The sequence below is a fragment of the Onychomys torridus genome, unplaced genomic scaffold (genome assembly GCF_903995425.1).
Source record: "Onychomys torridus unplaced genomic scaffold, mOncTor1.1, whole genome shotgun sequence".
NCBI lineage: Eukaryota > Metazoa > Chordata > Mammalia > Rodentia > Cricetidae > Onychomys > Onychomys torridus.
In genome coordinates, this window is record NW_023411534.1 from 6,956 (window position 1) to 34,292 (window position 27,337).

A 27,337-nucleotide genomic window follows, 5' to 3' on the forward strand; every position below is an offset into this window, starting at 1 on the left:
AGCTTGCTAGGCAAGCACTCTACCACTGAGCTAAATCCCCAACCCTACATTAATTCTTAAAAAAACAACAACAACAACTAAACTATGGTGAAGACAAGGCAGCAGTTCTCAACCTTCCTAGTGCTATGATGCTTTAACATAGTTGCTCATGTCATGGTGACCCAACTATAAAATTATTTTCATTGCTACTTCGTAACTGAAGTTTTGCTACTACTATGAATTGTAATGTAAATATCTGATATACAGGATATCTGAAAAGGGACACCCATGAAAGGGTCGTTCAGCCTCCAAAGAGGTCACGACCCATAGGTTGAGAACTGGTGTTCTAGGAGAAAACAAACTAATATGAACACGTGACTACAATTCAAGAGATCATAGCAGCCGGGCGGTGGCGGCGCATGCCTTTAATCCCAGCACTCGGTAGGCAGAGGCAGGCGGATCTCTGTGAGGCGGATCTCTACAAAGCTATACAGAGAAACTCTGTCTTGAAAAACCAAAGAGAGAGAGAGAAAGAGAGAGAGAGAGAGAGAGAGAGAGAGAGAGAGAGAGAGAGAGAGAGAGAGAGAGAGATATCATGGCATGGCTTAGGGCTCCTTCCCAATGCTTCTGTAACTAGAGCTTTGTCTGTGTTCACAAACATTAAGAATTCTCATTTGACACCAGTCAGCCTTCTACTTCTGCTGTTGGCTGTGGCAGTCAGAACCATGTGATTGGCAATGGCCTTTCTAGACACTAATATGGACACTACATAGATTGAGGACTGCTATAGTTCGAATCTTGAACATTCATACATTGAAAAGTAATCATCAATTCAACAGTATTAAGGAACACGGCCCTTTGGAGAAGAAGTAAAAATGCTCAGCCATCATTAGTACTCTTACAAACAGGCTGAATCGGGCCTTACTAGGTCCTCATTGGCTTCCTTGCTCTGTCCACCAATTGAGAAGAGGATGTTCTCGTCTTAGGAAAAAGTTACCAAGGTGCCACCATAATAAAAAGCATAGTGCTCACCCAGAATCAACCCTAATGATGCCTTGTTCTTGGATTTTTCCAGCCTCTAGAACTGTGAGAGCAAAGTTCTTAAACTTGCTCAGGTTTAGGGATTTTATTTCAACAGCACAAGCAGCTAAGATACAGGCCAAGTATCTGCAAGCTGGCAACCACGTTAGGATTCTTGCTAGTTGCCATATTACCTTAAGATAATAACTGCTAACAGGTTGCTATGGTTTGGAGGTTAAATTCCCCCCAAAGTACAGGCATGTTAAAGTCACTGGCCATTAGTCTGTAGTCACTGGGAGGCTGTGAAACCTTTAGGAGGTGGGGTGTAGGATGATGTCATACCACTGGGATACCCTTAAAGGAGATACTGGGTCCCTGGCCCCTGCTGGTTTCTACTTTGCTTCCTAACTACCAGGAACCAAACAACTTTGCTCCTGTATGAGGGCTGGGGGAAAACTGAAAGCTAACACAGCCTATGTTGCGTGACGGGCACAGGGAGAGACTGGGCAAAGTGATTCATACCCTCACCTGGACCACAAAGAATAGTTGGGGAACAAAAGTGCTAAACAGATGAACTACAGCCAGCAGACATCACTTTTCTGCTGCCCAGTGTGATACACAACACTGCAGTGGAGTGGTGAGGTACACTGCCTCATTGGGGCCTTAAGTATAGAGTAACTACAGACACTATGGGAAGTTGAGGGAAACTGTAATGGGGTGGTTGTCATATACATACCCGAGAGCTCAGCTTCTCCTGCAGCTGCGGGTCCCCAGTGTCCATCCAGTCTTCCACGGCTGTGTGCTTTTCCCTCTATTAGTCCTGGTTCTCCTGACTATTCCCCTAGTGAGTATAACCTTAGTTAAGCTATTCCCCAAAAGCTAAGGAGCATTTCATATACCGTCTCTGGGGGAAGATACAACCTTCATCATATTGTATTACAGCACTGGGCATTTAATGAGAGCTTGGTGAATGAGTCAATATGTGAAAATATATTCCTAACAGGGTGAACAGAGAAAATAATGAAACTTCCTTTTGCATTCAACCAATATTTATTAAAACAAAAGTGAATAAGGCTTGTCCCTCTGCTCTCAGGACCTGGTGCAGAGAGGCAGACAATCACAATGCTACAGTAGAATCACAGTTGAATAAGTACTATCCATCGAGGTATAGACAAAGTACTTCAGAGGCACAATAGGAGAGATGGGGGCAATTATCTAACTTATGCCTGCACAGGGGATCCAGGGAAGGCTCCAGAGAAGTCATCTGTGAATGGTCTTGAAGGAAAGAAGTCACCAGGTGTCTAAGAAAGGATCCTTGCAGGCTGGGGTTATACTGATCTAAGTAAGGCTAGGTAAGTGAGGGACTCAGGAAATCAGGAATGGGGATGGGGTGGGCATGAAGAGGGATAAGGAGTTAGCAGGACTGTTAAAACACAAAGCCATAGTTCTACTGTAGAAATTAAAGAGCTTGCTTCCCCACAAGGCAAAAGACTGAAAGCAGGGAGGGTAGGAGTTTCTTAGCATGGGTCCCTGCTACTTTCTCAGTCAGACTATGGGGCTGAAACACCAAAAGCCAGAACTTCACAGTTATGATCTAATTTCTCTAAGCCACAAAATTATTAAAAGCCCCCTTTCAGAAGCTAAGGATGTATATGAGTAATGAGTTCTAAATGGGAAAAAATCTTAATGTCACCACTTTTTCCAATATAGTTAATTCTGCATTAACATTAAACTAAAAAAATACATATGTTCACAAACCATTTTTATCTTATCATTACTCTCTTTCATTATATCTTTTATATCTATCTATATTCCAATATACTTAAGTACAAAATAAAAATTTCAACTTTCAAGTACATTCTTATTTACATGTTCTTTCAGTTGTCAATTTGTGAATATTCTTTTTAAACTTAAAATTTGTTTGAATTTACAAAAGACTCTCAACATTTTAAAATTTCACTTTTCTTTTTGGAATCTTTAAAGCCAATTTTCTGTTTCCTTGAATTGTTCTAAACTTTCTTCCTTTAAACCATTTTATCTGATTTTAACTTAAAATTTCATTTCATTCTATATTTTGACTTATTGTACTATTATAGGCATATTTTTGTAATTTTTGGTTTTCCAATGCATATATTTTATGCTTTAAATTTTTAGAATCTATGCATTTTCACTTTAAACATTGGGTCTTTAAAAGATTTTCTTTTGCTATTTTTAAATTAAAGTGTTTCAATAACTATCTTATAAATTTTCATATTTTGTCTTAAATTGTAGGAATTTCTAAATACTCTATTTTCACATACTAACAATTTTGAATCATTTTAAATTAAAAACATTTAAAAAATATTTCTTCTAAAATACTTAACTTAAGATTTTGACATTTAAAACGTTCTCTTAAAACTTTCAAAAGTGTTTTTAACGTTTTTCTTTTAAAGCTTTAAAGTTTTTCTCTTAAAATATTTGGTTTTTTTTTCAGACTATATGTGCACTCATAACTGGAACTACAATCAATGAAAAACCCCTTTCCTAAAAGATACCCCCACACTTAACACCATATCTTTGAAGAATTAAAGAGCACATAGGAATCTGATTTTATTCGCACCTCCCTCCACCTTGAGACTTCACTTAATTTACTTTATGTGATCCTTTTCAACCTCTCCTCCCTTCCCCCGAGTTCTTAAGGCTAAATGGTCACTGGTAATTCAATGTCTCCTTCTCATAGACCCATAGAACGGGGTAAAACAGTTTCTTTTTGCCAAAGTATCACTTATATAGGTGTTATGGTCACTGTCCACTCCAGGTAGATTTTTGTGTTTCTTTAAGAGGTGCTTGTTGTTCTCCATCCAGGTAGGTGTGTGTATCATTGCAGGATCCTTACTCTGTTTTCCTGGAAAGCATCTGGGTGAGATTATTCTCAATATCCTGCCTGTGATAGAACAGTAAATACCCTTCACTACGGAGTAACTCTTCTAGTGTAGCCTTCGTCACGACAGCGTCATCACAGCTGAACCACTGGTCCTTTTCTTGACGTATAAAGCTGGTGTAGTGACCACTTTCCAGAGTTCCATGGTGGTTAATCACCGCAAACAAAGAATACTTGTTCTCACTGGGCACACAGTCTGTTAAGGGCTGGCCTTTCATTATGCTTTCCTTAGTAGAAGCCAGAAAGGGTGTCATATCCAGCTCCAAAGGAAATGAGATAAAAGTATTAATCTTGCGTCTCTGTTTGCCTAAATGTTCAAACCTTTTGAGATGAAAACAGGCCACGATTGGTAATTTCTTCATTGTGAGCTGTTTGGTAGATTCCTGGTAGCTTTGGCATCGACTGCACTTGATTTTGGCACTGCTTCCCAGGTCCTCTGGCCTTGTAAACCACTGTAGACAATCTGTAAGCGAGGGGACTCTTGGTTTGTGGCCAGCCCTACGCATTGTGCTACTAGCTCTCTCGGAGGTATAATAAGAGCCAGGCAAATCCAAACTGATGTCCCAGCATGGGTCTATAGTGGTGGAGACCCCATGGCAGACTTTACATGTCAAATCTGACTGCAGGCCACCTGTGAAGATTTGGTCTATAATGCAGTTACAGCAGTTGGAGTTACTTTCCTGCTCTACACTGTCATCTGCGCTGTGTCTATGCAGCATATCTAATATTGCAATAAGAAACTCATGAGCATCTTGCTGCCTGTACCCAGCTAGATGTTCTGCATGAATCCATATCAGGTGCAGTAATTTATAGGGAACATGAGGACTTTGGTTCCCAGAGTACATCGCTTGAAAAAGTGAACACATTTCACAGACCAAACACAAGCTGGGACTTGTCATAGTACATTTGTGTTTGTCTGAAAGGAAAAAATCTTTCAGTAGCGGAATGTAGGTAAGTGCCTGGACAATACAATTCATAAAGCAAGTGTTTCCAAGGTTGATTAACCCTCTGGGGCCTACAGTATAATACACTGTCTTTTTCCTCCTCTTTTTCTTGGGTTTTACCAGAGTGGTTTCCTGTTCTTTTGCCTCATAAGTTGATTGATTTTCTTCAGACTCCAATGTCATACACTGCTGATAAGAAACGTCTATTGCAGTGGAAGGTAATAGTCCCAGAATTTTCTCTTTTGTTTCTTTGGCAATCTGTTCTATATCTTTGTCATATACATAATCCTTACACATAAAGCAATATATAACCCCATGATAGAGGTCAACTGCTAAATTGTGTTGTTTTGTCTCTGCATGTCTATGAATATGTTTCTCAGTAAAGCATCCGAAATATACACAGGACAGACACAAGTGAAGTCTGTTCTTATGGGTATTACACACATAACAGATGCAAGATTTGGCCTTACGTTTCCTAGTTTCCGGTGTCCCACTCCAAATGAAACGCTGATAGATCATCCGCAGGTTCTTCCGCCAGGTTTTGGCTACTTTAAAGCTTTCTACATGGGAACAGCCTGTGGGCCCCTTATCAGACCCAACCTCCAGTAACCTGTTCTCTGCGACATCTGGATCCCCAGAGTAGCCTTGGTCACTAGAGCAGCTTTTTCGTGTTTGGGGTCTGGGTGCAGGCCTGGATCTACGCCTGGATTTGCGCCGGGCCACCGACCGCAGCGGGGGCGGGGGTGAAGGTGGCGGCGCTGGCGGGGGAGGCGGAGGTTTGGCGGGAGGCGGGGGTGGGGCCTTGAGCCCACGCCCTCCCCTAGAGCGGGACCTGGGCTGGGGCCGAGGGCGGGGCTTGCGGCGCGGGCAAACCGAGCTGGAGCTGGTGTGACAAGCAGCCGGGCTGGAAGGGAGCACCTTCTCCTCGCTGCCACAGCCCCTCCTTGTTAAGTTCTCCGACGTGGGCTTGGGCTCCGGCCACTGCTCCGGCTTCATCTCCCGGGCTCCCTGTGTACCCCGCATCGTCTGCTCCATTTCTGCTGCTTTCTCAGCCGCCTGCTCCAAACAGGCTCCTCGACCGCCTCCCGAACTCCAACTGCCGAAGGAGCGGGAGGACCGGGACACTTCTCGAACGTGGGCCATCGGCTCACTCCCAAGCCTGGGAAGAAACGCGTCTGGAAATGAGCTGTGACTGTGGGTGGAGGGAGACAGGAACTCGTGTGGACGGCCAGCCCGGCGTCATGGCCACGGCGCCGTTATCCTCAGCCCCTCCCCCTGCACCGGGGCTCCGCCCCTGCACCGGGGCTCGCGTGGCGTGCTGAGCCCGCGGCTACCTGCTCCAAAGGCCGCCAGAACTGCGGGTACGGGGGAGGGGGAAGGGGGACTGGCCTGAGCTTTAGGGTGAAAAGGATGGCAACTCTTTATAAAAGGCACAACCCCCTGTCTTTTTCGGCGCTCTGTGCAGCCTCGTTTTGGTGCACCTTTCTCTATGTTCTTTCCTTGCATCTTTAAAACCCTTGAGTCAACGATGTATGTTAAATATGGCTGAAAGGAGGTTATCTTTGGAAAAACTGACTCAGTAGAAGAAAGTGTCCCCAGACTCCTTTCTTACCTATGCTTAAGCCTCTACTCCTAAGCGCACTTGCTGTATGCCACGCTCTAGCGCCCTCTCTTGCTCTTTCGTGCCTGTGCCCTCACACCCCATTTCTTGCTCCTGTCCTCTCATTTCCTAGGGTTTCCCCTAGAATTCAGACTCCCTTCACGCATGACCGCCCCCAACCACAGTGCGCGACCCCCAAAGTGCCTGCTCCCTCCCCCAACCTCGGCAGCTTCCCCGAACCGGCCCGCGGATTTGTAAAAAGGTCTGGGTTGTTACCTGGGGCCCCAAGGCGCTTGATCTAGAAAGTCAGCTGCTGCTGCTGTCCAGGCGCTCCTCTGCCAGTCTTCTCTCTGACCTCTCCTCAGGGCTGGTCACAAGGGGGCCGCCCCCTGGCCCCTCCCATCTCCACGTATGGGCCCCCAGCCCCGGATTCAGGCCTCCAGCAGTGATGAATGGCACCGCTGTCCCCCTAGGCAGAAAAAACCTTTCCTGAAAGGGATTCTACCAGAGGTAATAACAGCCACAGAATTTAGAGAAAGCTCTTGAACAGGCTCGGGCTTCACCTGGCTATGGCAATCTCTACAGGAAAAAAAAGGAAAAAAGAAAAAAAAAAAAAGAAAAGAAAAAAGAAACTAGAAACAACAACAAACTAACCAAGGTGAGGTTAGGGATATTCTACAGTGTTCCTTCCGGAACCTGTAAGATTCAGATCTCAAGAGTAAAGTGGAGAGGTTATTATCGAGAGAGTGGGGGAGAGGAAAAAAAAAAAAAAAAAAAAAAAGCACATGATTCAGGCTGAAATAGACCTCAGCCCAGCAACTTGCTGCTTCTACAGGGAAAAACCATAAACACATTGAGCCTTAGTTCATCAGTCAAAGACAGAATAATCGCAACGTGTTTACACAGAGTGGCAGCGTATACGTTCTTCCTGTTATCCTTACCGTTTGTAACCCTAGTATTCGCTGCTCAGGTTCAAACCAGTAGATAGCACATTGCCTGGCGACAGCACACTTAAAAACACTGCTGTGAGTGAATGTGTTAAGAACCCCATGAACAGGGTGCTCTGACTGTTTAAATCCAGAGAGCTTTCCTCAAAGCTGATTCCAGAATTATTTTATTAATTATCTCCATTGTATGTCCACATACAGTGGTGCAACAAGTATCTTAGATGTATGCAGATAAAGGAAACATTGGAATCAGGAAAATGTCTAGCTATTTGCTGCATGGTCTCAGAATCTGTAAAATACCTTCCTTATTGAAACCTAACACTGTTCAGTCTGCCAACCTGGGTCTGTTCTCCTACAGTGATCTCAATGCCCTCAGACCAGCATCCCAACGGGGAGATTGTAGCCTCTGCCTGCCGAACTAGGTCTATGGGAACAGCACTATCAACTGAGTCCACACTTTTGGGGATTCATACCACAGATTCAGGCTTTTCCAGGATTCTGACATCCCTCTATGATTCCCCCTCCTTTCTACCTAGGTGCAATGATTTATCCTCTAGTGAACCTTCTCATAACACATAAGTCCGGAGAGAGGGGCTCTCTCAGAGGACAACATATCAAGTCCCTTTCAACACTGCAGCCAGGGCTGCTGGGGAAATATTTATACAACTTCTTCCCAAGATTACGTGTCTGTGCCAACCAAACATCCCCAGGCATCTACTCAAAGAAAGACTTTCTAATAAAAGTCTGTTGCTTGCTAGGTTGGAAGGGATGGAACACCAGCCATTTCCCTTCCTGGCCAGTAATCCCTCCTCATTGATGTGGGAGTTACCTAGGGCCTGAGGGGGTAGATCGCAGAATAGGTCCTAGAAGAGGCTAAAAATCCAGAGTTAACAAAACAAACAAACAAAACATGGTTCAGTAGGATGGAGAGGGAGCCCAAAGAGACACAAGAAGCTCACTTCCTAAAATGTTCTCTGTATCCAAGCGATGTGAATGTCCCATACAAAAGCTGCACATTGTGAAAAGTGACAGTCAAATTCTGTTGTATCTATGGCTCAAACAAGAAAAACTTGATGATGGTCAACAATTCAAATGCTCAAACTGAAATTCCAGGTGATCATACTTGTGGAATAATAGAAATTACAAAATGTCTTTATCTGAAAAGTGGGCTGCCTTTGGGACATATCCCAACTCCCCCTTGTACCCCAGTGTGTGTGTGTGTGTGTGTGTGTGTGTGTGTGTGTGTGTGTGTGAGAGAGAGAGAGAGAGAGAGAGACAGAGAGAGAGAGAGAGAGAGAGAGAGAGAGACAGAGACAGAGACAGAGAGAGAGGAAACAGTGAGGACTCATTCAACATTCACTATTGCTCCCACAATGCTCTTATCTAGGCCACTTTAGACTGATTTATTGAATCACTCCAATGTGATCTCATCAAACTAAATGTCCTCTTCATTAAAGGTGATGTGTGTGGGGACAATTTTACCTCAAAAAGCAACATTGTTTAGATGTGTGGACATTGGCAGCCAGGTCTCCAGAAATGCCACAACTTTCTGTGGCTGAGGTGTGCTGTGTCAGTCAATGAAGACTTTGTATCAATGAATCCTTATTATCTGCTGCCCATGGACAAAGTGTCCATGCCATTTGAAACTGCATACAGAACACTGTGCATCACGATATGTGAAGTCAGCCTTTCTAAGGGAAAGGGGCATTTTAAAGCTTCTGGGTAATTTCAACTTGTAAACTAAAAGTTAGAGTGCACAGAATTTATGCTCTTGATAGAGGAGTGGGGACTATCCTGTTTCACATGGCTGCTTTGGGGAGGTGATTTTTCTCTCATTGAAGTCTGAAGCTATCTGATTTGAAGACCTGAGTTAGTTTTGCCACATGAGTGTGTCTTGCCATTGTACACATAACGTGGGATAAGTGAGGGATAGTCATTTACTATCACCTTCCCCTGTGCTCTGACCTTCAGCAAACAGGAAAGACACCCCCCTTGTCCCACACTCAAAACATCACTGCAGGGGCAGGCTGATATTTCAAGATCTATTCTATGGACGGCAACAGTGGCTGCTACCACTTAGAACCGTGTCCCAGTACCAAACTGATGCCTACATGGTGTGAAGAAAACAAGAGATGGCAATGTTCTTTAACTGCGTGGGTCTCAGAACCATAGTGAGGCGCACAAAATACCTTTCTAATAGTACAGAGAGTACAAGGTGGACATCCTGTTTACTGGATCAGATCTTTCAATGCTCTGTAAAAGGGAGCTGCAGAATGAATGGAAACAGGCAGTTTTACATTGGCCCTGACTTTTCAGTGTGCATATGAAGGAGAAAAGTCACACTAACTTGAAGACAAAGAATCAAGGATCCTCTCTCTGTTCTTTCTTTGAGGAGGATGGTATTCTGTGTGTCCTAAGCTGTACTGAACTCACAGTCCTCCTGCTTCTCTCTCTCTCTCTCCAAGCGTTGGACTGGGTAGGTGTGCAGGCTCATGCCTAGCATTCCTTTGCTTCCTGTGTTCTGGGTTCATTCAAGCCTTCAGAGGAATGGAGAATGTTGCCTTCCAAGACGAATGTCCTGAGCTAGGGGAACAATGTTGGTGTGAGTCAATCGACTTGCTGTATATTGCTGGTGCAGTGTGTTCTGGGGAACACCACTAGAGCTGCCAGGCAGCCCTGGACCTTAAAGATTCCAGTCATGGCCTGTGACCACATTTTCTCTCTTTGATCTTCTGATTCAGGAAGGCAAACTTTGCTTGTTTCCACAGAGCAGTTGTAGGAAAGGAACAACGTGGTGTTTTGGTTCAGTGTGACCAGACTATGACAGCCCAGAGGCCTCTGAGCTCAGTGGGACTATGCTGTCTCGTGGTGGTTATTGACCCTCATCCCCTCTGTACCACAGCTGACACAAAGTTTTGCCATTTTCATCTGTGATGTGTTCCATTGGAGTAGGAGGAAGTGGTCATGGAATCAGGATGGGTCCTCTCTACCTCTCAGTAGTCTTCATTAGAATTGGTTGTATTGCATGTCTGTGTATGTTTCTGCCACCCACTCCTTTTTGGTGTGTGCACAAATGATGGGCTGAGGCACTGTGCATGAGCTGGATGCTAGAAGGAGCAAGTGTCCTGTGTGTCAGGTCTCAACCCTACACCACATGCTCTTGACCTGCTGTGTCCACCACCCACCTCACAGTGTCCTAGTGACTGGAGACTTGAGGCCTTCCCATCTGCTGTTAGAATCCAACCGGCCTGTGTAGACAGGAGGCTGTGGAGTTCAAGGGCCTGTTGCAAATACTTGTACGTGTGTGCTTAAGCAAGCTGTACTGTTTTCAGTGTTTCTGCAGCTGGGTGGGATTCACTCCTATGCCTGCTTTTACAGCTGAGGAATGTACAGGGGAAAACTCGCACACATAACAAACACTTCTGGGGTCGTCTTAGCCACTTACAACGTATGTTCCATGTGTAAAAGGGAGTGCCTGTTGCTTTCATTCTTCACAGGCACGAATGTGTGTATGTATAATATTCATATTGTGGACTTAGGGTTAGAATGTGATTTTCTTGAATTCAGAAATGTGCATACTGACATCCATAAAGATCAACAAAGCAGTTCAAACTCTCTGATTACTGCTGTATGTAGTTTGTATTACAAGGCAGATGATGTGGAGTGAATATGCTTCCAACTCTTCATTTCCCACAGAGGGAGGTGTGTGATCCCCACTTCTGAAAACTGGACTTTACACATGCATCCACACACAGACATGCACCCAAACACATAGCAGATTCTACCCAAGCACATCTGTGTGCCTCCCACATACAGACTTTGAAATTTGGCTCAGGTAGTACCTCATCTCACCCCTAGATATGGTATTTGATGCTGCACTCTGGAAAGATTGTCACCCCCACCTTTGGGAAGGAAGTGGGTCTTCAGGGACAGAGCAGCTGTTAGCCACAAGGACTTTCTTGGTGAAAGGATCCTTTAATAAGTTGCTGTTGCCCTGAAAAGTGTCCTGACTATTTTGGAAAAGGGTACCCTCCTTGTGACCCTGAAAAACCTATGTGTGTCTTGATGGCTTCTCTGCTAAACTCAGAAAAAAATTTCTGCCACCTGGCTTTTTCTTGCTGGGGATGCCTGTGAGAGTGTGTGCATATATGTGCGTGTGCATGCGTGTGTGTGTGTGTGTGTGTGTGTGTGTGTGTGTGTGTGTGTGTCTGTGTCTGTGTCTGTGTCTGTGTGTGTGTGTCTGTGTGTTAAAGTACAGCACAGCCAATTACCTTACCCTGAGATGTACACTATGATATATAAATATCTTGTTTGTCCTTCAAAGGCAATGACCATCAGCGGAGCCAATTTAAAGAAGAAGGTCTCCATCAAAGCTTAGGAAGACATTCCCTTCCTTCCCTGTGTGTGGCTTCTTGGTTGTGGAGGGTGGCTTCCTCTGTGTGCTGGCATCTGTGATGGGAAGGAGGCCTAGAGTCCTGTCCTCAGGATATGTTTGTGTTCCATTTGCTGTTGTTTCCACGACAGGGCAAGGTTGCTATTCTCCTGTCCTGCCGTCTGGCCCCCAGCCCCTGCCGGCCCCTCACTAGTCTGAGCATTTGAGTGTTTTTAAAGTTTTTGATAATCGATTATGGAAATTTTCAAACCCAAGGAAGCAGAAAGTGTGCTACAATGTAATCAGTGCACTCCATGTACCCATTAGGCTCAAGAGTCATCGGCTTCAACAATCATTAACTTTTTTCAATTCTTGTTTCATCTTTCCTCCATCGTCATCCCCGCCTCCCGGGCCCCGCTGAGGAGCCAAGTACACACATCAAATCCTTTCCTCCAGGAATCAACAGATAAGGACATTTTTAAACCTACCCTCCGAACCAGAGCATAGTCAAGAAATGAGCAGGAGTTACTCAACATCACCCACAGTCCACTCCTCTCTCTAGCCCCCAGTTGTCCCAGGAAAGGTTATCGGGGGATGTGAAGGTCTATGCCTGTTCCTGTGGGTGCTATGCCAGTCAGATTCTCAACAAAATTCCTTCCTTTGTTGGAGGAAAGATAAGCTGTTTTGAGAGGGGAAGGATATCTCCCAGGGTCTTGGTTTAGTAGGGCATGTGGGGGATGGGAGGAGTTAAGGATTCCCTGTCTCATGAGCCTGGGAGTTGCTTCTGGAAGAGCACTGCTTCTCCTATCTGAAGTGTGTATTTACACACTTTTTTTGTTGGCCTTAGTCAGCCTGTTTTCAGTAGGTGAGCAAATAGAAACAAAGGGCCCCAGCAGGACCACGTGCCTTTTACTGCCATGTGGCGTGGTTCGACATTCCCCAGTGCATACATCTCTGTCTGAGCACATTTTACTGGAAAACACAAACCAGTTCTAACTGCTCTTGATTGCTTCCTTCTGACCCCTCAGTGGACCAGACTGTGATAGATCCCGTGGGGTGTGGTGATGATGGGATGCAGGAGGACTTTTACCTCAATTCTAGGGACAAAAAGACAGCTCAAATATCACTTTAAAATTCCACAGATCTACTACATATTGCCTCATGACCTAAAGGGCTTAGGTTTTCTGGGGGATCACAGGAATACTTGACCAGTGGATACCAGATGCCCACCTGGCCTGGGAAGCTCACTGCCTCTGCCTTTGTTTACTCAGAAAGGGAGCAGTGATGGTGATGGTCCCCACAGATGTGGCTGCCAGGGTTGGGCCATGTCCACAAGCAGCTGGATGATGGGGACACTGTATTTACATGAGAAACACGGTTTACCCTTCTTCTGCATGGATCTTTGGTCTTCCAACAGCCCTAGGGGGTGGACAGTATGTGTGCTCCCTTTAGGAGTTGGGCCATGCTGGGGATGGGGAGGAGGAGGCCTTTGTGAAGCAGAATTCAGTCTCCAACAGAGAAAGAGTAAGGCAAAATTCTTTCCTCCCATAGGAAGGTTTAGCAGGATTCACATGAGGTGGGAAGGCTTGAGGAAAAGTAAATTAGGGAAGGAGGAGGGCTGAAGGATGAGAGAATAGAGACTGAGAATGGAGGTGTGTTTGGGGGAGGTGGAGGCTGGGATACTGGGCCAGAGACAGAGGCACACAGGGAGAAATCTGTTTAAGTCTGAGTGACCTCACCATGTGTTCATGAAAATGTTGTAAGTGGATGTGTAGGAATGTTGCAGTGTGTGTGTGGGGGCTGTAGCCCCCCAATATGGAGCCCTCAGTTAAAGCAGGGAGATGATAGTTTACTGCAGTCTAGCTGAGAGATGCCACATGGACTCATACCTGCCCTCCCAAGCCCCAAACCACTCCCATGTCCTCTGTTAGGAGAGGTTAAGACTGTATCAGAGAAGATCCGAAAGGTGCCCCTTTGCCAGGGACCTTGACAAGCACATTGTAAACTTGGCATGGGGACACAGCTCTATAATCCCAGCTCTGGGGAAGCAGAGGCAGGAAGATCAGAATTTGAGCTGCATCGTGACTTCAAGGCCAACTCAGGCTTCTTGAAACAACTCTCTTCCATCGATGGGTCCACACAACCATTACCATTCCCTCAACCAAAAAGCACTGTCCTAGTTACCCTGTATTCTCACGCCAGGGTTCAGGGGCCATCTCAGAGTTTGGTGAGCACAACTCATTCATCCTGATTAACTGACAGGGAATTTGGAGTAGCTCAGTCTAAAAATGGGTCGGACAGACACACAGGGAGTCCACGAGACTGCCATGTGCTGATTGGACAGAAATTGTAGAAATTGTACACTTTATTTTTTGATATAACATCCATTCAAGGAGTGTGTGTGTGTGTGTGTGTGTGTGTGTGTGTGTGTGTGTGTACGTGTTTGTGTTTGTGGTTCTTCTTGGCAATTCTGTAAGAGTCCAGTGTCTGAGACATACAATGTGTGATCTACTAAGTACACAAAAGCTTGAGTTATGCTTACAAATACTGTTGTACTGGTGAGTGTTCATCTCTCCCCGGGGTTCTAATAAATGCTCTCGAGTGCAGTTAGTTCAGGAAAACACTGCATATGTCTTCTGCCACTGTTCTAGGTGTGGGTAGTGTAATAGGAAGTTGTTGGCAGGAAGGTGAGTTCTCCAATACTCCTAGACAGCAGCATCCTGTGTTCCAGTAGCCATCCTTGAAGCTCCTGACCTGAGAGGTGCTTCTTCCTGAAATCAGTTTTTTCTTTCCCAGTGCATTCCTCTGCTTCCCTGGCTCTGTCACTGCATGCCCTCTATACTTTCCATGAAGAAGTCAGTTGAGTTGGGATTGGGGTCTGCCCCAACTCATTTTGGCCTAATCAGGACTAGTGACAGCTAGGAAAGTTTGGAAGTTTGAAACACTAAACTTGAGGGTGGAGTACCATTCTGCCCCCAGACAGCTTCTGATGAAATATATTAAGGCCCGTTGCTATAGGGAATTTCACACTGGACACTCACATTGCAGATCACCTCAAGTTCATGCTGAACACTCTCCATCTAGCCCCATTTTCACAAAAGTAACAGTCCAATAAGGAAGCAACACCCAAGTGGCACAGACATATCCTCAGGACCAGAAGGCTAGCACTCAGCCTGAACTGGACCCAGAAGTTCCCCTGCTGAAAGTGACTCCCTTCCTCCAGGCTCCTGATTTCTACATGGGGAGGAAACCCCGTAAAGAGACTGTAGAAGTGACACAGTTACTTCAAATTCAGTGGCTACTGTGGAAGGGACCGCAGATCCTTTACCTATGTAACTGATCCCCTCTGGTTCCCACTGGAGGATATACTTGAAATGAAAGAGTCAATGTGCAGAATTGTGTCTTCATATCTGTGCAATTGCAAAAACAGTAGGAGTGAGCTATGGGCTTCAATCCCTTCCCATGTGCCAACTTTTGCTGAAGTTGTAAGGTCCATACCACTCTAGTAGTTTGAGAGTTCAAGGAAACGCTGTCTGACACAAGTTCATCATTTGAGACGATCTGAGGACAGACAGGGCAGGACCCTGTAATAGTGCATAAGAGCCAAGGGCAGCTTGGCAGTGGTTGAACAGACCTTTAATTCCAGAACTTGGGACTCAGAGCCAAACAGATCTCTCTAGTTTGAGGACCGCCTCGTCTACACAGAGAGATCCAGGACAGGCACCAAAACTACACAGAGAAACCCTGTCTCGAAAAACCAAAGAGAGAGAGAGATAGAGAGAGAGAGAGAGAGAGAGAGAGAGAGAGAGAGAGACAGAGAGACAGAGAGACAGAGAGAGACAGAGAGAGAGAGACAGAGAGACAGAGAGACAGAGACAGAGAGACAGAGACAGAGAGAGAAAAGAATCTATTGTGAATAGAAGGAAATGCCATCCAATCTCCACTTCAGGAGCTCTTACTGACTTAATGCTCATTTTCTTATTTTATCATTCATTCATTTATTTTTCCATTGAGTGCAGCTCATGCTGACCATGTGTTCAGAGGCTGGGGCACTGACAAACTTCCAAAGGCCACATTCCAAAGAAAACTGACTCTCCCTATCCACAGCAGCAATCAGTTGCCTATAGCTGCTGGTCTAGGGATGGAGTCCCTCCCACTATGTGCTGGAATTCCTTACTGGCTTGATGTTGTCCTGGTTCCATGTAGGTGGGCAAAGGCCATGTCATGTCCAGAGGACAACCTTTCAAAGCACCCTGTTCTCTGGCTCAGATAGTCTTTCTGGCACGTCTTCTGGGATGTTTCCTGGCCCTTGAGTGTTTTTCAGGTGGGGTGTGGTGCAGGGTTTATGGAGGTGTCCTCTGTGTGGCTGAGCACTCAGAGTCTCTCATTCTCAACACTTTGAAGAGTGATGTATCTCTCCACCAAGCAGTACCATTGCCACAGTGTCGAGAGCAGCACAAACATAAGGATAAACAGATGCATTTTTAGTGGACCGGGAGATAACAGAATGCTTTTAAAAGCAACATCAATAGGTTCTCCCTTGAGGCCTATGATTTCCTTGGCCATGGTTCTGACGCTAGTTTGCATACAGGCCCAGGCTTGAATTTCCTCCTGTGGAGCAGGCTCTCAATGCAACCAAGAGTGTTGGTTAGCCCCATAAATGACGTTACCAATGTTACATACAAGCTCTCTGTCTTGGCAGTTCACTGTGGTCGGATGCAGGGTGCTGTGCTGGATAGACTACTGATGTCTTCTTATTCTCACCCCCAGCCTCCCAAACAACCTGAACTGTGGGGCATTTACCATGGAGAGGTTCCTTTTCATCAAGATTGAGTTCTCTGTATCCTGCAAACAAAATGTGCGGTGTTTTCAGCAACAGAAGCTTGCCATCTAGTTATGGGGGCACTCCAGATCAATGGAAATACCCTGTGTTGTTTTGAAGCAGTCTAACTTAAAGAGTGAAGTAGTACCTCCAGGCTAGAGCTAAAAGGCCTGTGCTTCTCTTTAAAAATCTGTCTTTATACAAGAGTGTGGGTATGTGTGTAGTCTCCTGGTGCTTCTGTTTTTCTGCTCTAATCCATGACAGGAAATGTGCTTATTAGCAAATACTCTTAGAAGTTGAACCATTCAGTTAGCTCCTATTTTTTCAATTCATAGACTAAGTAATTATTGAAAGAGAAAGACACCCAAATTTTATGTATGCAAGGAAGAAGTCTTACTCAGCTATTATCTACATGAGTGTGGTCTCCATTCTGCTTGTCACAAGGTCGTTCAGGAAGTTACTATTATTACTTGGGAAGGAAACTGTCTCTGAGGACACAAGAGCTCCTGAAGGTGCATACAACACCCCCCCCCCCCCATGGATGACTATCCTCTCAGGACTGATCTGGTTAGGCTGTGCTGTTCCCCATGAACTGAAATGCAAGACAGTGATTTCTGTCTGGGCCTTCAGCTGCCTTGAGTAATAAATATGCTTAGCTAGAGAGGTAAGCCAGTGAACCAAAGAAAGGATGTATGCAAATGGGATCAAAAGGCAAGGACCATGTACTTTCTTGATTACCTGGGAGCCCAGAAGACAAGAAAACCCCATGAAATACAATTCATTTCCTAATGCTTGTTAGGACAGGACCTACATCTTCAACAAGTTGATCACTTTAAATTTGTTGCTTGGGAAAATTGCTAACAGTCCTGTGTAGCCGGCATTAGCATTGATCCATGTTGCAGGAAGTGGTTGGGCATAGAGGCCAACCTGGAGAAGTGTTGGAGACATTCTGAGCTCTTCCTGCACTCTATCAAGTAGGCTGTGTGAAGACTTCCTAGTCAGGCTTTTTCCTGGTGTGGGACGCACCAGCAAGCCCTCAGTGGGTTCCCTTTCCCAGTGGGTTCCATCAGCCCGATCTCCTGAGGTATACATTTGCACAAGATGGTCCCCATGCTGCTTGGTTGGTGGTGGTGCAGTCAGGCCTGATTCAGGTCGGGAAGAGAGGTTGAGATTAGTTGGTCTGAATCAAATTGGTCAAGCTGGATGTCCATGTGTTTGGGTTGTGAGCTGCTGCTGTCCTCGGAGGCCGTCTACGTGCCAAAGCTAGAGCCTGCCTGTCGAGTACAACTTGTACAAGGCCTCCAGTGCCTACTGAATGCAAGAGCTCTGGGGAAGTTTCCCCACTAACTGTGGACACTTCCTGGAAGCACCTGTTGGGCTCTCAGGCCCTAAAGGTGCCTCCCTGACAGCCACTATTGTAACATGCCACTGTTATGATTTATTATCCACAACCGTCTGATTTGTTCACCTGATTCATATATCGGCATATCTGGGGTCCCAAAATGCTTTTCTGATGAAACTTGCTCTGGGGTGGAAAAAGTCTAGCAAGGTCTGCCCTAGTGACATCAGGCCCAATAGATGGCCAGTCTGCCTCCTCTTGAGTACCACAGTGTGTGAACAAAACAGCTTACTCTCACTGCTCACAGTTGTGCATCACAGAATAGCTCACACGCTTGCACACGCACAGTACATGATGGTGGACACGATCTAAACAGGCATGAACAGATGGGCGTCCACCGTGTCCCGTTTAATTACACTCTAGCCCAAGTAAAAGGCCTGCTACCTTGCCTGTCACTCTCCTCTTCTCGTCACAGCAGGTACAGGATACTCCAGGGACTCACTGCACACTCCTCTGTCTTGTTTTCTGGTGGGAATTCTGAAGCCTGTTTCCCATGATAACATTGTCTACCTTCGTCATGCAGGCCAGTGTCCAGCTGCTCATGCAAGGGGGTTGCCCATTCGGGAGCAGCACAGAGAATGATCTGAGAGGCAGTGGCCATTTTCTGACCGGGGCAGCTGTGCATTTTGGGCACCAGGAAGTGGGGTCTTTGTTGTCTGGTGTTCTAAGGTGGTATATATGCCACCATCTCAGAGTACCTGCTACTGAGGGAGAGGAACTATACTCTCCTCTCACATTTCCTCCCTCTCAGGGAAGCAGTATGGTGGAGGTGAGAGGAAAGGAAAGGAGGGAGCCAGGAGACAAGGACGAGAGGCAGTGGAGATAAGCAAAAGGAAGAGCAGGGGCAGGAAGACAGACAGACACAGATAGAGAAAGATGACCACAGCAGAGCGTCACAGCTGAGTCTTGTAGGATCCAGATCACACCAGTCAGACCTTGTGCCTCCTCACTGCATACTCCAGGCAAAGCTAAGGGAAGCAGGCCAGGCTTAGGATCCCATCTTTTATTTTCTCTCTTCCTCCAAAGAGCAATCATTTGTTATTCACTGGTAAAGTCTACTCAAGCATCTGTGTGATTCCATGTGAACCTGTGTGCCTGAAAGGGACTAACCGTGGAGGATGATTTCCTCAGTGACTTATGTGAATGGCAGCAGCTGGAGGTGCAAAGAAATCATTACCATCCCTTGGAGGGCGTCAGATGGTTCTGGAATCCTGCCTGTCTTTGTGTAGCAGAGACTGCATATGAGTGCTTGCAATGTGCACCTCCACCGTACCTGTGAAGTTGCAGATTGGTTTGATGGCACACTAGAACATGGGGTATGCTGGTGTGGTGATATTTTGGTGGCCAATGAGCTCAGCATACCTGAATGTATGTGAGATGCTAAACACCCACCACATTGGGACACACACACACACACACACACACACACACACACACACACACACACATTTATAAGAATTGGGCTCTGATGATCCTCTACTTCAGAGTACCCCAAAATGTGTAAAGTGGCTGTCTGTGGCTATGGGGACTCGGGCATTCCATTTTCGAGGAGCAGGTCATGTGTCCAAGGATGGCCTGGAAGACAAAGTGAGGTATGAGTGTTAGATGGTGTGGAGTGTTCTCTCTCGGGGCCCAGTACATGCCTGTGAGCACTGTCAGCCAAAGATCTTGGGTCCCTTCTCCTCTTGTGGAACCAAGAGAGACAGGACCGCCAAGATGGGAGAGCTCCTAGGCCAACGGGAGAAGGGAGATGGGGTGCAGGGCAGGAAGCCAAGAGCAGCCATGTCAGGAGCAAGAGTGAAGCAAGTCCTCCACATGCAGCTGGCTCCCAGGTTTCTGTCAGTGCCTCGGGGCCCACAGTGAGAGGTCAGATATAGGTAATGGATAACAAGGAACTGGGCTGCAGCCCAAATGTAGGGAATGAGTGTGAGGAAGCAGGTGCTGCCCCAGAGCAGGAAGGGAAACAAGTTTGGAGAAAAGGGGCCCCCCCGGACCGGCTGGACGGTGTGTGACCTCCATCATACCTCAGCTTGATGATGGGCAAATGAGGATGGCATAAGTCCCCGTCTGTGGGGTGGGGACAGTAGCCAGCAGATGGCAATGTGCCGACTGACTCCAGGCGTGAACTCTGTGCAGATGAGTCTGTCTCTGCTGAGGGTTTTATCTTTTGGCTTATCTTTGGCCTGCAATACAGTCCCTGGAGGCAAATAGGACTTGTTCCCTGAAGCATAGGTGAAGGGAATTCATTGTTTTGAAACCTCAGGTGCAGAAATTAGTGCTGGAACTGCCCGAGGTGAGGACAGATGTGTCAGCTCTGATATCTTTCTGCCCATCCACCCAAGCAGCTGTTTCTCTGGACCCCCATTCTTATGGGTCCCTATGAGTAAACAAGCATGGGGCATCCCTGTCTGTGTGGTCTGTGTGTGTGTGTCATGTTTGCTTTGGTGTGGTGTGTGTGTGTGTGTGTGTGTGTGTGTAGGGGTTGTGTGATGTTTTTGTGTGCCTGTGGTGTGAGTGTGTGTGTGAACTAACCTACATGTGTATCTATTTCAACTGCTACATGTGACATGACCAAGTTTCTGAGCCTCATCGGTATCCACTGATGTTAGACACTCTCCTAGAGTGTCTCTTTCTAACTTTCTTTTCTGGTTTTTTTTTTTTTCTTTTGTGCAGCCGAGGACGAACCCAGGGCCTTGTGCTTGTTAGGCATGCACTCTATCACTGAGCTAAATCCCCAACCGCTCTTTCTAATTTTTATCCTGTAGCTTATCTGAAGTCATGCTATTGTGGCTGCGATATGTCAAGGAACAGCTGTGACTCCCCTAGAACTGAGGGAAAGCTGTGACAGAGATAGAGAATGGGCCAGTGAGGCCCCTTGGGATCAGCCTTGCTGACGGGGCCACAATGTGGCTTCGGCAGAGTTGAGTCACCAGTTCCCAGTCAGTACACTGTGAAGGATGGTACCATCCCCACTGGGTCCCTGGGACAAAGATAAGAACAGCCTCTGGGTCTTGACCCTCGTAAAGGATGGGCCAACACTGAGAGTCTCATGGTCTCTGTTACAGGCTTTTACGAGGCTCTCTCAAGGATCCTCCTGATGACCTGTTGGATAGTTAGCACACACAGGAGCCTGCTTAGTGGCATGTGTCACTCTTTGGGACCCTCCCAAACTCAAGTGTAGGAATCTCTATCATGCAGGACAGCAATGATAATAGCTCCGGCTGCTGGCAGGGAAGGGCTGCCATCCTTGTACAGAATATGGGGATGAGGCGTTAAAAGGATGTGAGCTCGCACAGTGGGAGTGTGAGTATGTTTGTGTGGCTGCTGTTTTAATTAGCTTTGGTATAGTTTTCCTGTGTAAATCTTGAGGCTGTCAGCACAAATGTTAGCCTAGGCAACCCGTGTTTGTGGGAATAGAGCAGTATTTTATACCTCCCTGGTTTCAGGGCGTGTAGACCCTTGGTACCATGGTCAGGAACTTTGCTAACACCGGTGGGCCTACAAAGGCACATCCAGCCAGGCCTCCCTTCATCTAGATGAAAGGCTAGTGGAGCCCAGTGCAGAGGCCAGTGCCTCCTGTGGAATCCTGCTGCCTTGCCCAGTGTCTACATAGGTCTGAGGGACAATGCACATTTAGGAAGGCCTGTGTCACCCGCCAGAGTCTTTCTGAGGACAAAAATCAAAAAAGGGACCTGGGTTTAGATGTCTTAAGCAAGTTCTCTTTGTTCTAATAGTCCACTCTTCCTTGATTGGTTCTGCAGAAGTACCCATCTGCCAGTGACTGATGTGAGGAAATGAGTAAGTTTCACTTCACCACAGAGTGAGAAGCCTCAGTGAGAGATGAGGCTTCTGAACCTTCCTAATACTCCTGCCCTTCCCACACTTCCTCACGGTCTGGTGACTCCATCCAGAACACTATATTCCTAGCTACTCCTTAACTGTAATTCTGCTACTGTTAGGAGTCGTGATGTCAATTCCTGATTTGCAGGATATCTGACATAAGACCTCTAAGTGTTTGTGACCCAAGGGTTGAGATTCGCTGATCTAAGAGTTGTTCAAGGTCTGCTGGTATTATTCCCAGCATGTTCACACCTGTGGAGGCATTGCTCATTTTTTGGGACATGTAAACTAAAGAGGCATGTGTTAGTTAATTTCAAGAATGTGCCTAAGTTCTCTGGGGACTGGAAACCCTTGTCCAGGGCTAGCATGCTCTCTCAATGTGCATACTTTCTATCGACTGCCATCATCAGGAATTCTGAAGCACATACCACTAGCCATGGCTGCTTCTCCCCAGTGCCCAGCATCACACATGTCCATGGCAGCTCCTGCTACCCCAGGAAACACTTGGCCAGGGGCTATGACAAGTCCCACAGAATCTTAGAAGAGTCCTTCTGTGATTATAGGGAGAGACATGTTCAATCACGACAGTTAGGGGGAATCCAGACCAAATAGACACTGAATGTCCAAGTGCTCTGATGAAGGATTTCCACATAGAGCTTCACTCTCATTTCCATACAGGATGGTAGCTAGTCACAGAAAAGGTGGTTTGTGTGACTTGGAAGAGATGACCTGAAAACACCACACACACACACACACACACACACACACACACACACACACACACAGAGACACACACACAGAAACAGACACAGACACACACACACACACACAGACACAGACACACACACACACACACACACACACACACACACACACACACACACACACACACATCTACCTCTCCGTCCTGGGAGTCTGAGAATGATAGGCTTTGCTCTTCTGTCTCAAGTATGTTCTAGCCACACCCTCTGAAGCTCAGAGAAGGACACTGGTTGGGCCTGCATTCCGAGAAACCAGCTGCCCAACTTGTCATTAATGCCTGGCTGTCCGTGCACCTGGAGCTCTGTTTCTCCCATGGAGATTATTTCCTGGGTCCTGTCAGGTGGGATCACTCTTTGACACAGTTTGGTTTGGAGTGGGCAGGTGATAAAGTGAAAGTCCTTCACCTGCACACATTGAAATCCCTAAGGAGAAAACTCATGATGTGTGGTCCAGCTGGAGCAGGTAAAGGGCCTTTGGGTCAAATGTCAGAGTGAGGACACTTCCGTGTGCTGTTCTGTGCTGTCTGTGTGAGTGGCAAGCTTTCAGAGGTAGGGACTGATGCAAGGGAGCAAGGTCACTGAGAGCCTGGGCTCCTGAGCCTCAGGCGAACAACATGCCAGCATACTGAAATTGCAGTGTTCTCTAGGAAAGTGGGGCGGGTGCCAGGCCTAGAGACTGTGGCTTCTATGGCATCCCTGAACGCTCGGGCTTCATAAACTAGGGTGTCCATATGGCTGCAAGAGCCTGGCGGTTGACAGTGCTTGCCCTTTGATTTTGCTGAAGGACTCAGACTAGGCTTCCAAAAAGATCTGGGCAGACAGTATATTGGACTCTGGCCTTCAGTCCCTTCTCCCCTCTGTTTCCCCTGTCTCTTACGTGGCCACACCCTCCTCTTGTGAGCAACTCTCTAGCTTGAGAACTGGGCATTTGGGATATCACCCACATTTGGGTCCTTTGAGGCAGTAGCCATCTCTTGGGTACCTAAAGTGTGCTTGGCAGTTATAGATGCTCAACAGAACCTGGCACAACACACGGGCTACAGGCTGACCGAAGGCAACCATGTTCATTGGTTCCAGAGTGCCTGCACACCTCTAACCTGTCCAGATCCTGCCACTGGGCAACTCTTGTATGTATGTTCGAAACGTGCCCTTCTGCACTTCTGAACTCTCAGTTCAGCTCTGCCACCCCTGTGCCAGCAATGTTTCCCCCCCTAAACACCTTGTTCTACACAGGCTTCTTTACCCCAAAGTCAGCCTTCCTTTCACCCCCGTCTCCTTCCTTGTGACCTCCTTTCCTCCCCTCCACTACTGCAATACTGTACTTGGCATGCTTATATACTCATTGATCCGCTGCTTCCATTATCTCTTAAACCTCTCCAGATCAGGCTTGTCATCCAATCCTGCGATGAAGTTGATCTTACACATGTTGCCAGAGACTTCTGTATGGCAAGGGGTAATGGCTCCTTTTCTGCCCCCTTTCAGCTTTGTCCTTCAAAGTAGTGTGGTCAGTCTCCTCCTGTTGACAGACCTTCCTTCTTATGGCTCAGAGGGGACTCTTGGTTTTCTCCTTCATGCCTTGTGTCCCCTTCTCCAGCTCCTGAGCAACTGTCACTTCTCCTTGGTCCTGTCATGCTCAGGATTCTTTCTTGTCTACCGACGTTTTCCATGTACAGTCGACTGCTACCCCCCAGCTTAGCTCAAGCAAAGGTGTGGCCACCTGCACATCTGCAGCACAGACCATTTGTGCTGGCTTCTTGTGTGTCACAGCTACTGTCATCTGAGAAGAGGGAACTTCATTTGGGAAAATGCCTCCCTGAGATCAGAATGGCGGCAAGCCTGTAGGCTGTTTCTAATTAGCAATTGATGTGTAGTGCCCAGTCCATTGTAGGTGATGCCACCTCTGGTCTGGTTTATATAACAAAGCAGCTGAGCAAGCCATGGAGATCTAGCCAGTGGGCAGAACCATTCCATGGCCTCTGCATCAGTTCCTGCCTCCAGGTTGGGGCCCTGCATGTGTCCCTCTTCTGACATTCTTCAGTGAGGGGCTACTATGTGGAAGTGTGAGCCAAATAAACTGGTTTTCCTCCCCAGGTCGTGACATTTTATCATATCATTACTAAACCTAACAAGGACAGCATTCAACAAATTCCAGAGTTGCCTTTGCAAGTACTTACTCAGTTCCCACAGGTACCAAGGGACATCTGGATTCCACATGCGCTGTCTTCAGTTTCTGGTCACCTCTCGACTTGTATCCCCCATTCACCCCTGCAGGCCTCCCTATCCCTGGCCTTGCTGACCACAGCTCTGTAACTTCCCAGAGTAGAGGAAGTGGGGTAGTGGAGGGAACAGCCAGAATCAGGCTCGCTCCTCCTTGCCATGTCACATCCAGTTCCTCAGGAAATCTGTGGAGGTCCCTTGAAATGAGGAGAGGGTCTTTGCCATTCCCACCATATAGCAGTGCCCATCTCTGGCCTGGCTTCCTGCCTGCTCCTTGTGCTCCCATGCCCTTTCCTGCAATTGCTCTGTGCTGAAGACATTGGGTCATGAGTGGTCCTACCAGGTGTGCCAGGCCACGCTAGGCACACAGTGCCTCCTCCTATCCAGGCTCACATTTCATTTGCAGACATGAGGAAGGTTCCTTCAAATGCCCTGCTTGTTGCAATGGAAGTCAGTGACCTGTTCTTGCCTCTCATTTTGTCTCCTGTCCATTCCCTTTCAGCTCAGTGTGCCTCAGACATGTTGGCCCTTCTGCTCTTAACTAAGTGTGGTAGACCCTCGGGCACGAAAGCATTCATTGTTCCTTCTTTCTAAACAATCCTTCCTTTACATATCAGCAAGGTAAACCGCCTCATCTTCTTCCTTTCTTTCCTATACTACCACCCTGCCAGGCAAGTCTATCTTGTCTTTCCTAAACTGTTGAGTCGAACGCTCAGGGCCAGCATTTCCAGTAGTCTGTGCAGTCCCACAGCGCTGAGGGCCCTCCACATCTGCGGTACCACCTGCAGCCAAGGTGACCACCACCGTCTTCTGTAGGCTGACTCCTCGCTGGAAAGATGCTCATCTGGTTTTCTACTCCTTTGCCACTACATGCAGCATTCCTGGAGAGCGGGAAGTTGTGATTTGTTCTGCCATGTACCACACAGGTAGACCGGAACCATACCTCCACTAACACGTACATAGTGTGGAGTAGCATGAATTGTTAGAGCACCCTGCCAGGGAAAATGAGGCAAGCCACTTCCTTATGGGGAACTAGCAAGCAGAGCTGGAAGCAGGAGGCTTCTTTATTGCATCTGGAGAATGGAAGGCGCTGGGCACCTCTGCTGCTTCTGCCCCCACACATCCCGAGATGACAGCAGGGAGGGTGCCTTGACCTTATTTTCTGACCCTTGTAGTTGTGCTCCAGCATGATCTTTATTGGTGAAATTATTAAGGCCACTCCACGTAGTTAAAAGGGAGGTTTATTTCCTGGGGTAACTTACAAATGAAGGGGTAGGTTGCAGGGTCTGGCAAAGGTATGGCGCAGTCCGGAGGTGTTCTCTGGAGAACTCTGCTCGATCTACCTCCTGTGTCCAGGGTCCTGGAACCAAGAGAGCCCTCCTCTGGATCCTCTGTCTTCCGTTTCCTCCTCTGCCCTGCCTTGTGGGCATGACCATTACCGAAGCCTCAATGGGGGTTGGAACTTCCAGGCCAATGCTGGGATGCCTATCACTACAGATCTTCTTTGCTATGACACTGGCCTTGATGACTTTTGACAACAGAGGCCTCCTCCAAGGCTGTGTGGAACCCTGGTGTCCTACTGGAGAAATCCATCCTTGGAGCATTGGGATGCCAAGTTCATCCTTGACTGTGTCTTGTTTCCCATACAAGCCTGCCACGGACCAGTCTTAGGACACCAGGGGCCTGTGGCAGTGGTGTGCACTTCTGCTGTTGTCAGCCTGGCCTGGAGACCCCTACCTCAAAATTGCTGCTGGCCCATGTATTAGACACAATGCATGGAAACAGCCCAAGGAGTACCTGGCATCATTTAGGTACTCAGTTGGGGCCAACTCAGTACTCTTGCTAGCCTTGGCAATCCTTCATCCCTGTCCCTTTCAGTCTCTCTCCTCCTCCCTTTTCTCTTCCCTTAACAAGACCTTGTTCCCTAACCACTGGAGTGTTCCAGGACCCAGGTGTTCACCCCCTCTCCTTCAGTCTTGCAAATTGAACAGCAGCTTTCCCACCGATTTCTTGGAAAGGGCTGCATGGGCGGGTCCACTTTCGCCTTCAGGTTTACTGAAGCAAGGCTCAGAGTTTGCTGTCTCATCTCCCTGGAATTCCCAGGCTGAAAGAATGTGTGGATGTTACAGTGAGCATGCTCTTTGCCTCGCCCTCTTCCATGAGCCCCCTTTCCTTCCTCTCCCCGCCTCTCACTCATCTCACAGCCACTGGGAGCCTTGCCCTCCCTCACCTTTTACTCCACCGAAGGGAGGGTCACTTTGCAGGACTTCAACAGTGTGGTGGGAGGCCCGAACCTGCAGGGAGATGAGCCTAACCCCTTGAAGGTTTCCACCCAGGGCCAAGCAGGCCACCCAAGCCTTGCTTTCCACATTCAAGCTGAGCAGAGCCTCCTGCTCAAGCTTTTGGGATTCCAGCAGCAATCTGTGGTACAGTGCAGCTGGAGGCTTACTCCTGTTCTTTCTCCCCATGCAGGGACTCTCCTGCTCTGGGGTCTTCACCAAGCTTCTTGGCCCGTA

The 27,337-nt window shown here is 47.2% G+C and overlaps 1 protein-coding gene across 1 annotated transcript; it reads right to left on the reverse strand.

The window, feature by feature from the left end:
* Positions 1-3,452: 3,452 nt before the first annotated feature.
* Positions 3,453-6,807, reverse strand: Usp51 (ubiquitin specific peptidase 51). The gene is made up of 2 exons (XM_036175847.1): positions 6,740-6,807; positions 3,453-6,022 (listed from the first exon to the last, which is right to left on the reverse strand). The coding sequence occupies exon 2, from the start codon at positions 6,004-6,006 to the stop codon at positions 3,871-3,873; it is 2,136 nt and encodes a 711-aa protein (XP_036031740.1). The 5' UTR covers positions 6,007-6,022; positions 6,740-6,807; the 3' UTR covers positions 3,453-3,870.
* Positions 6,808-27,337: the final 20,530 nt, after the last annotated feature.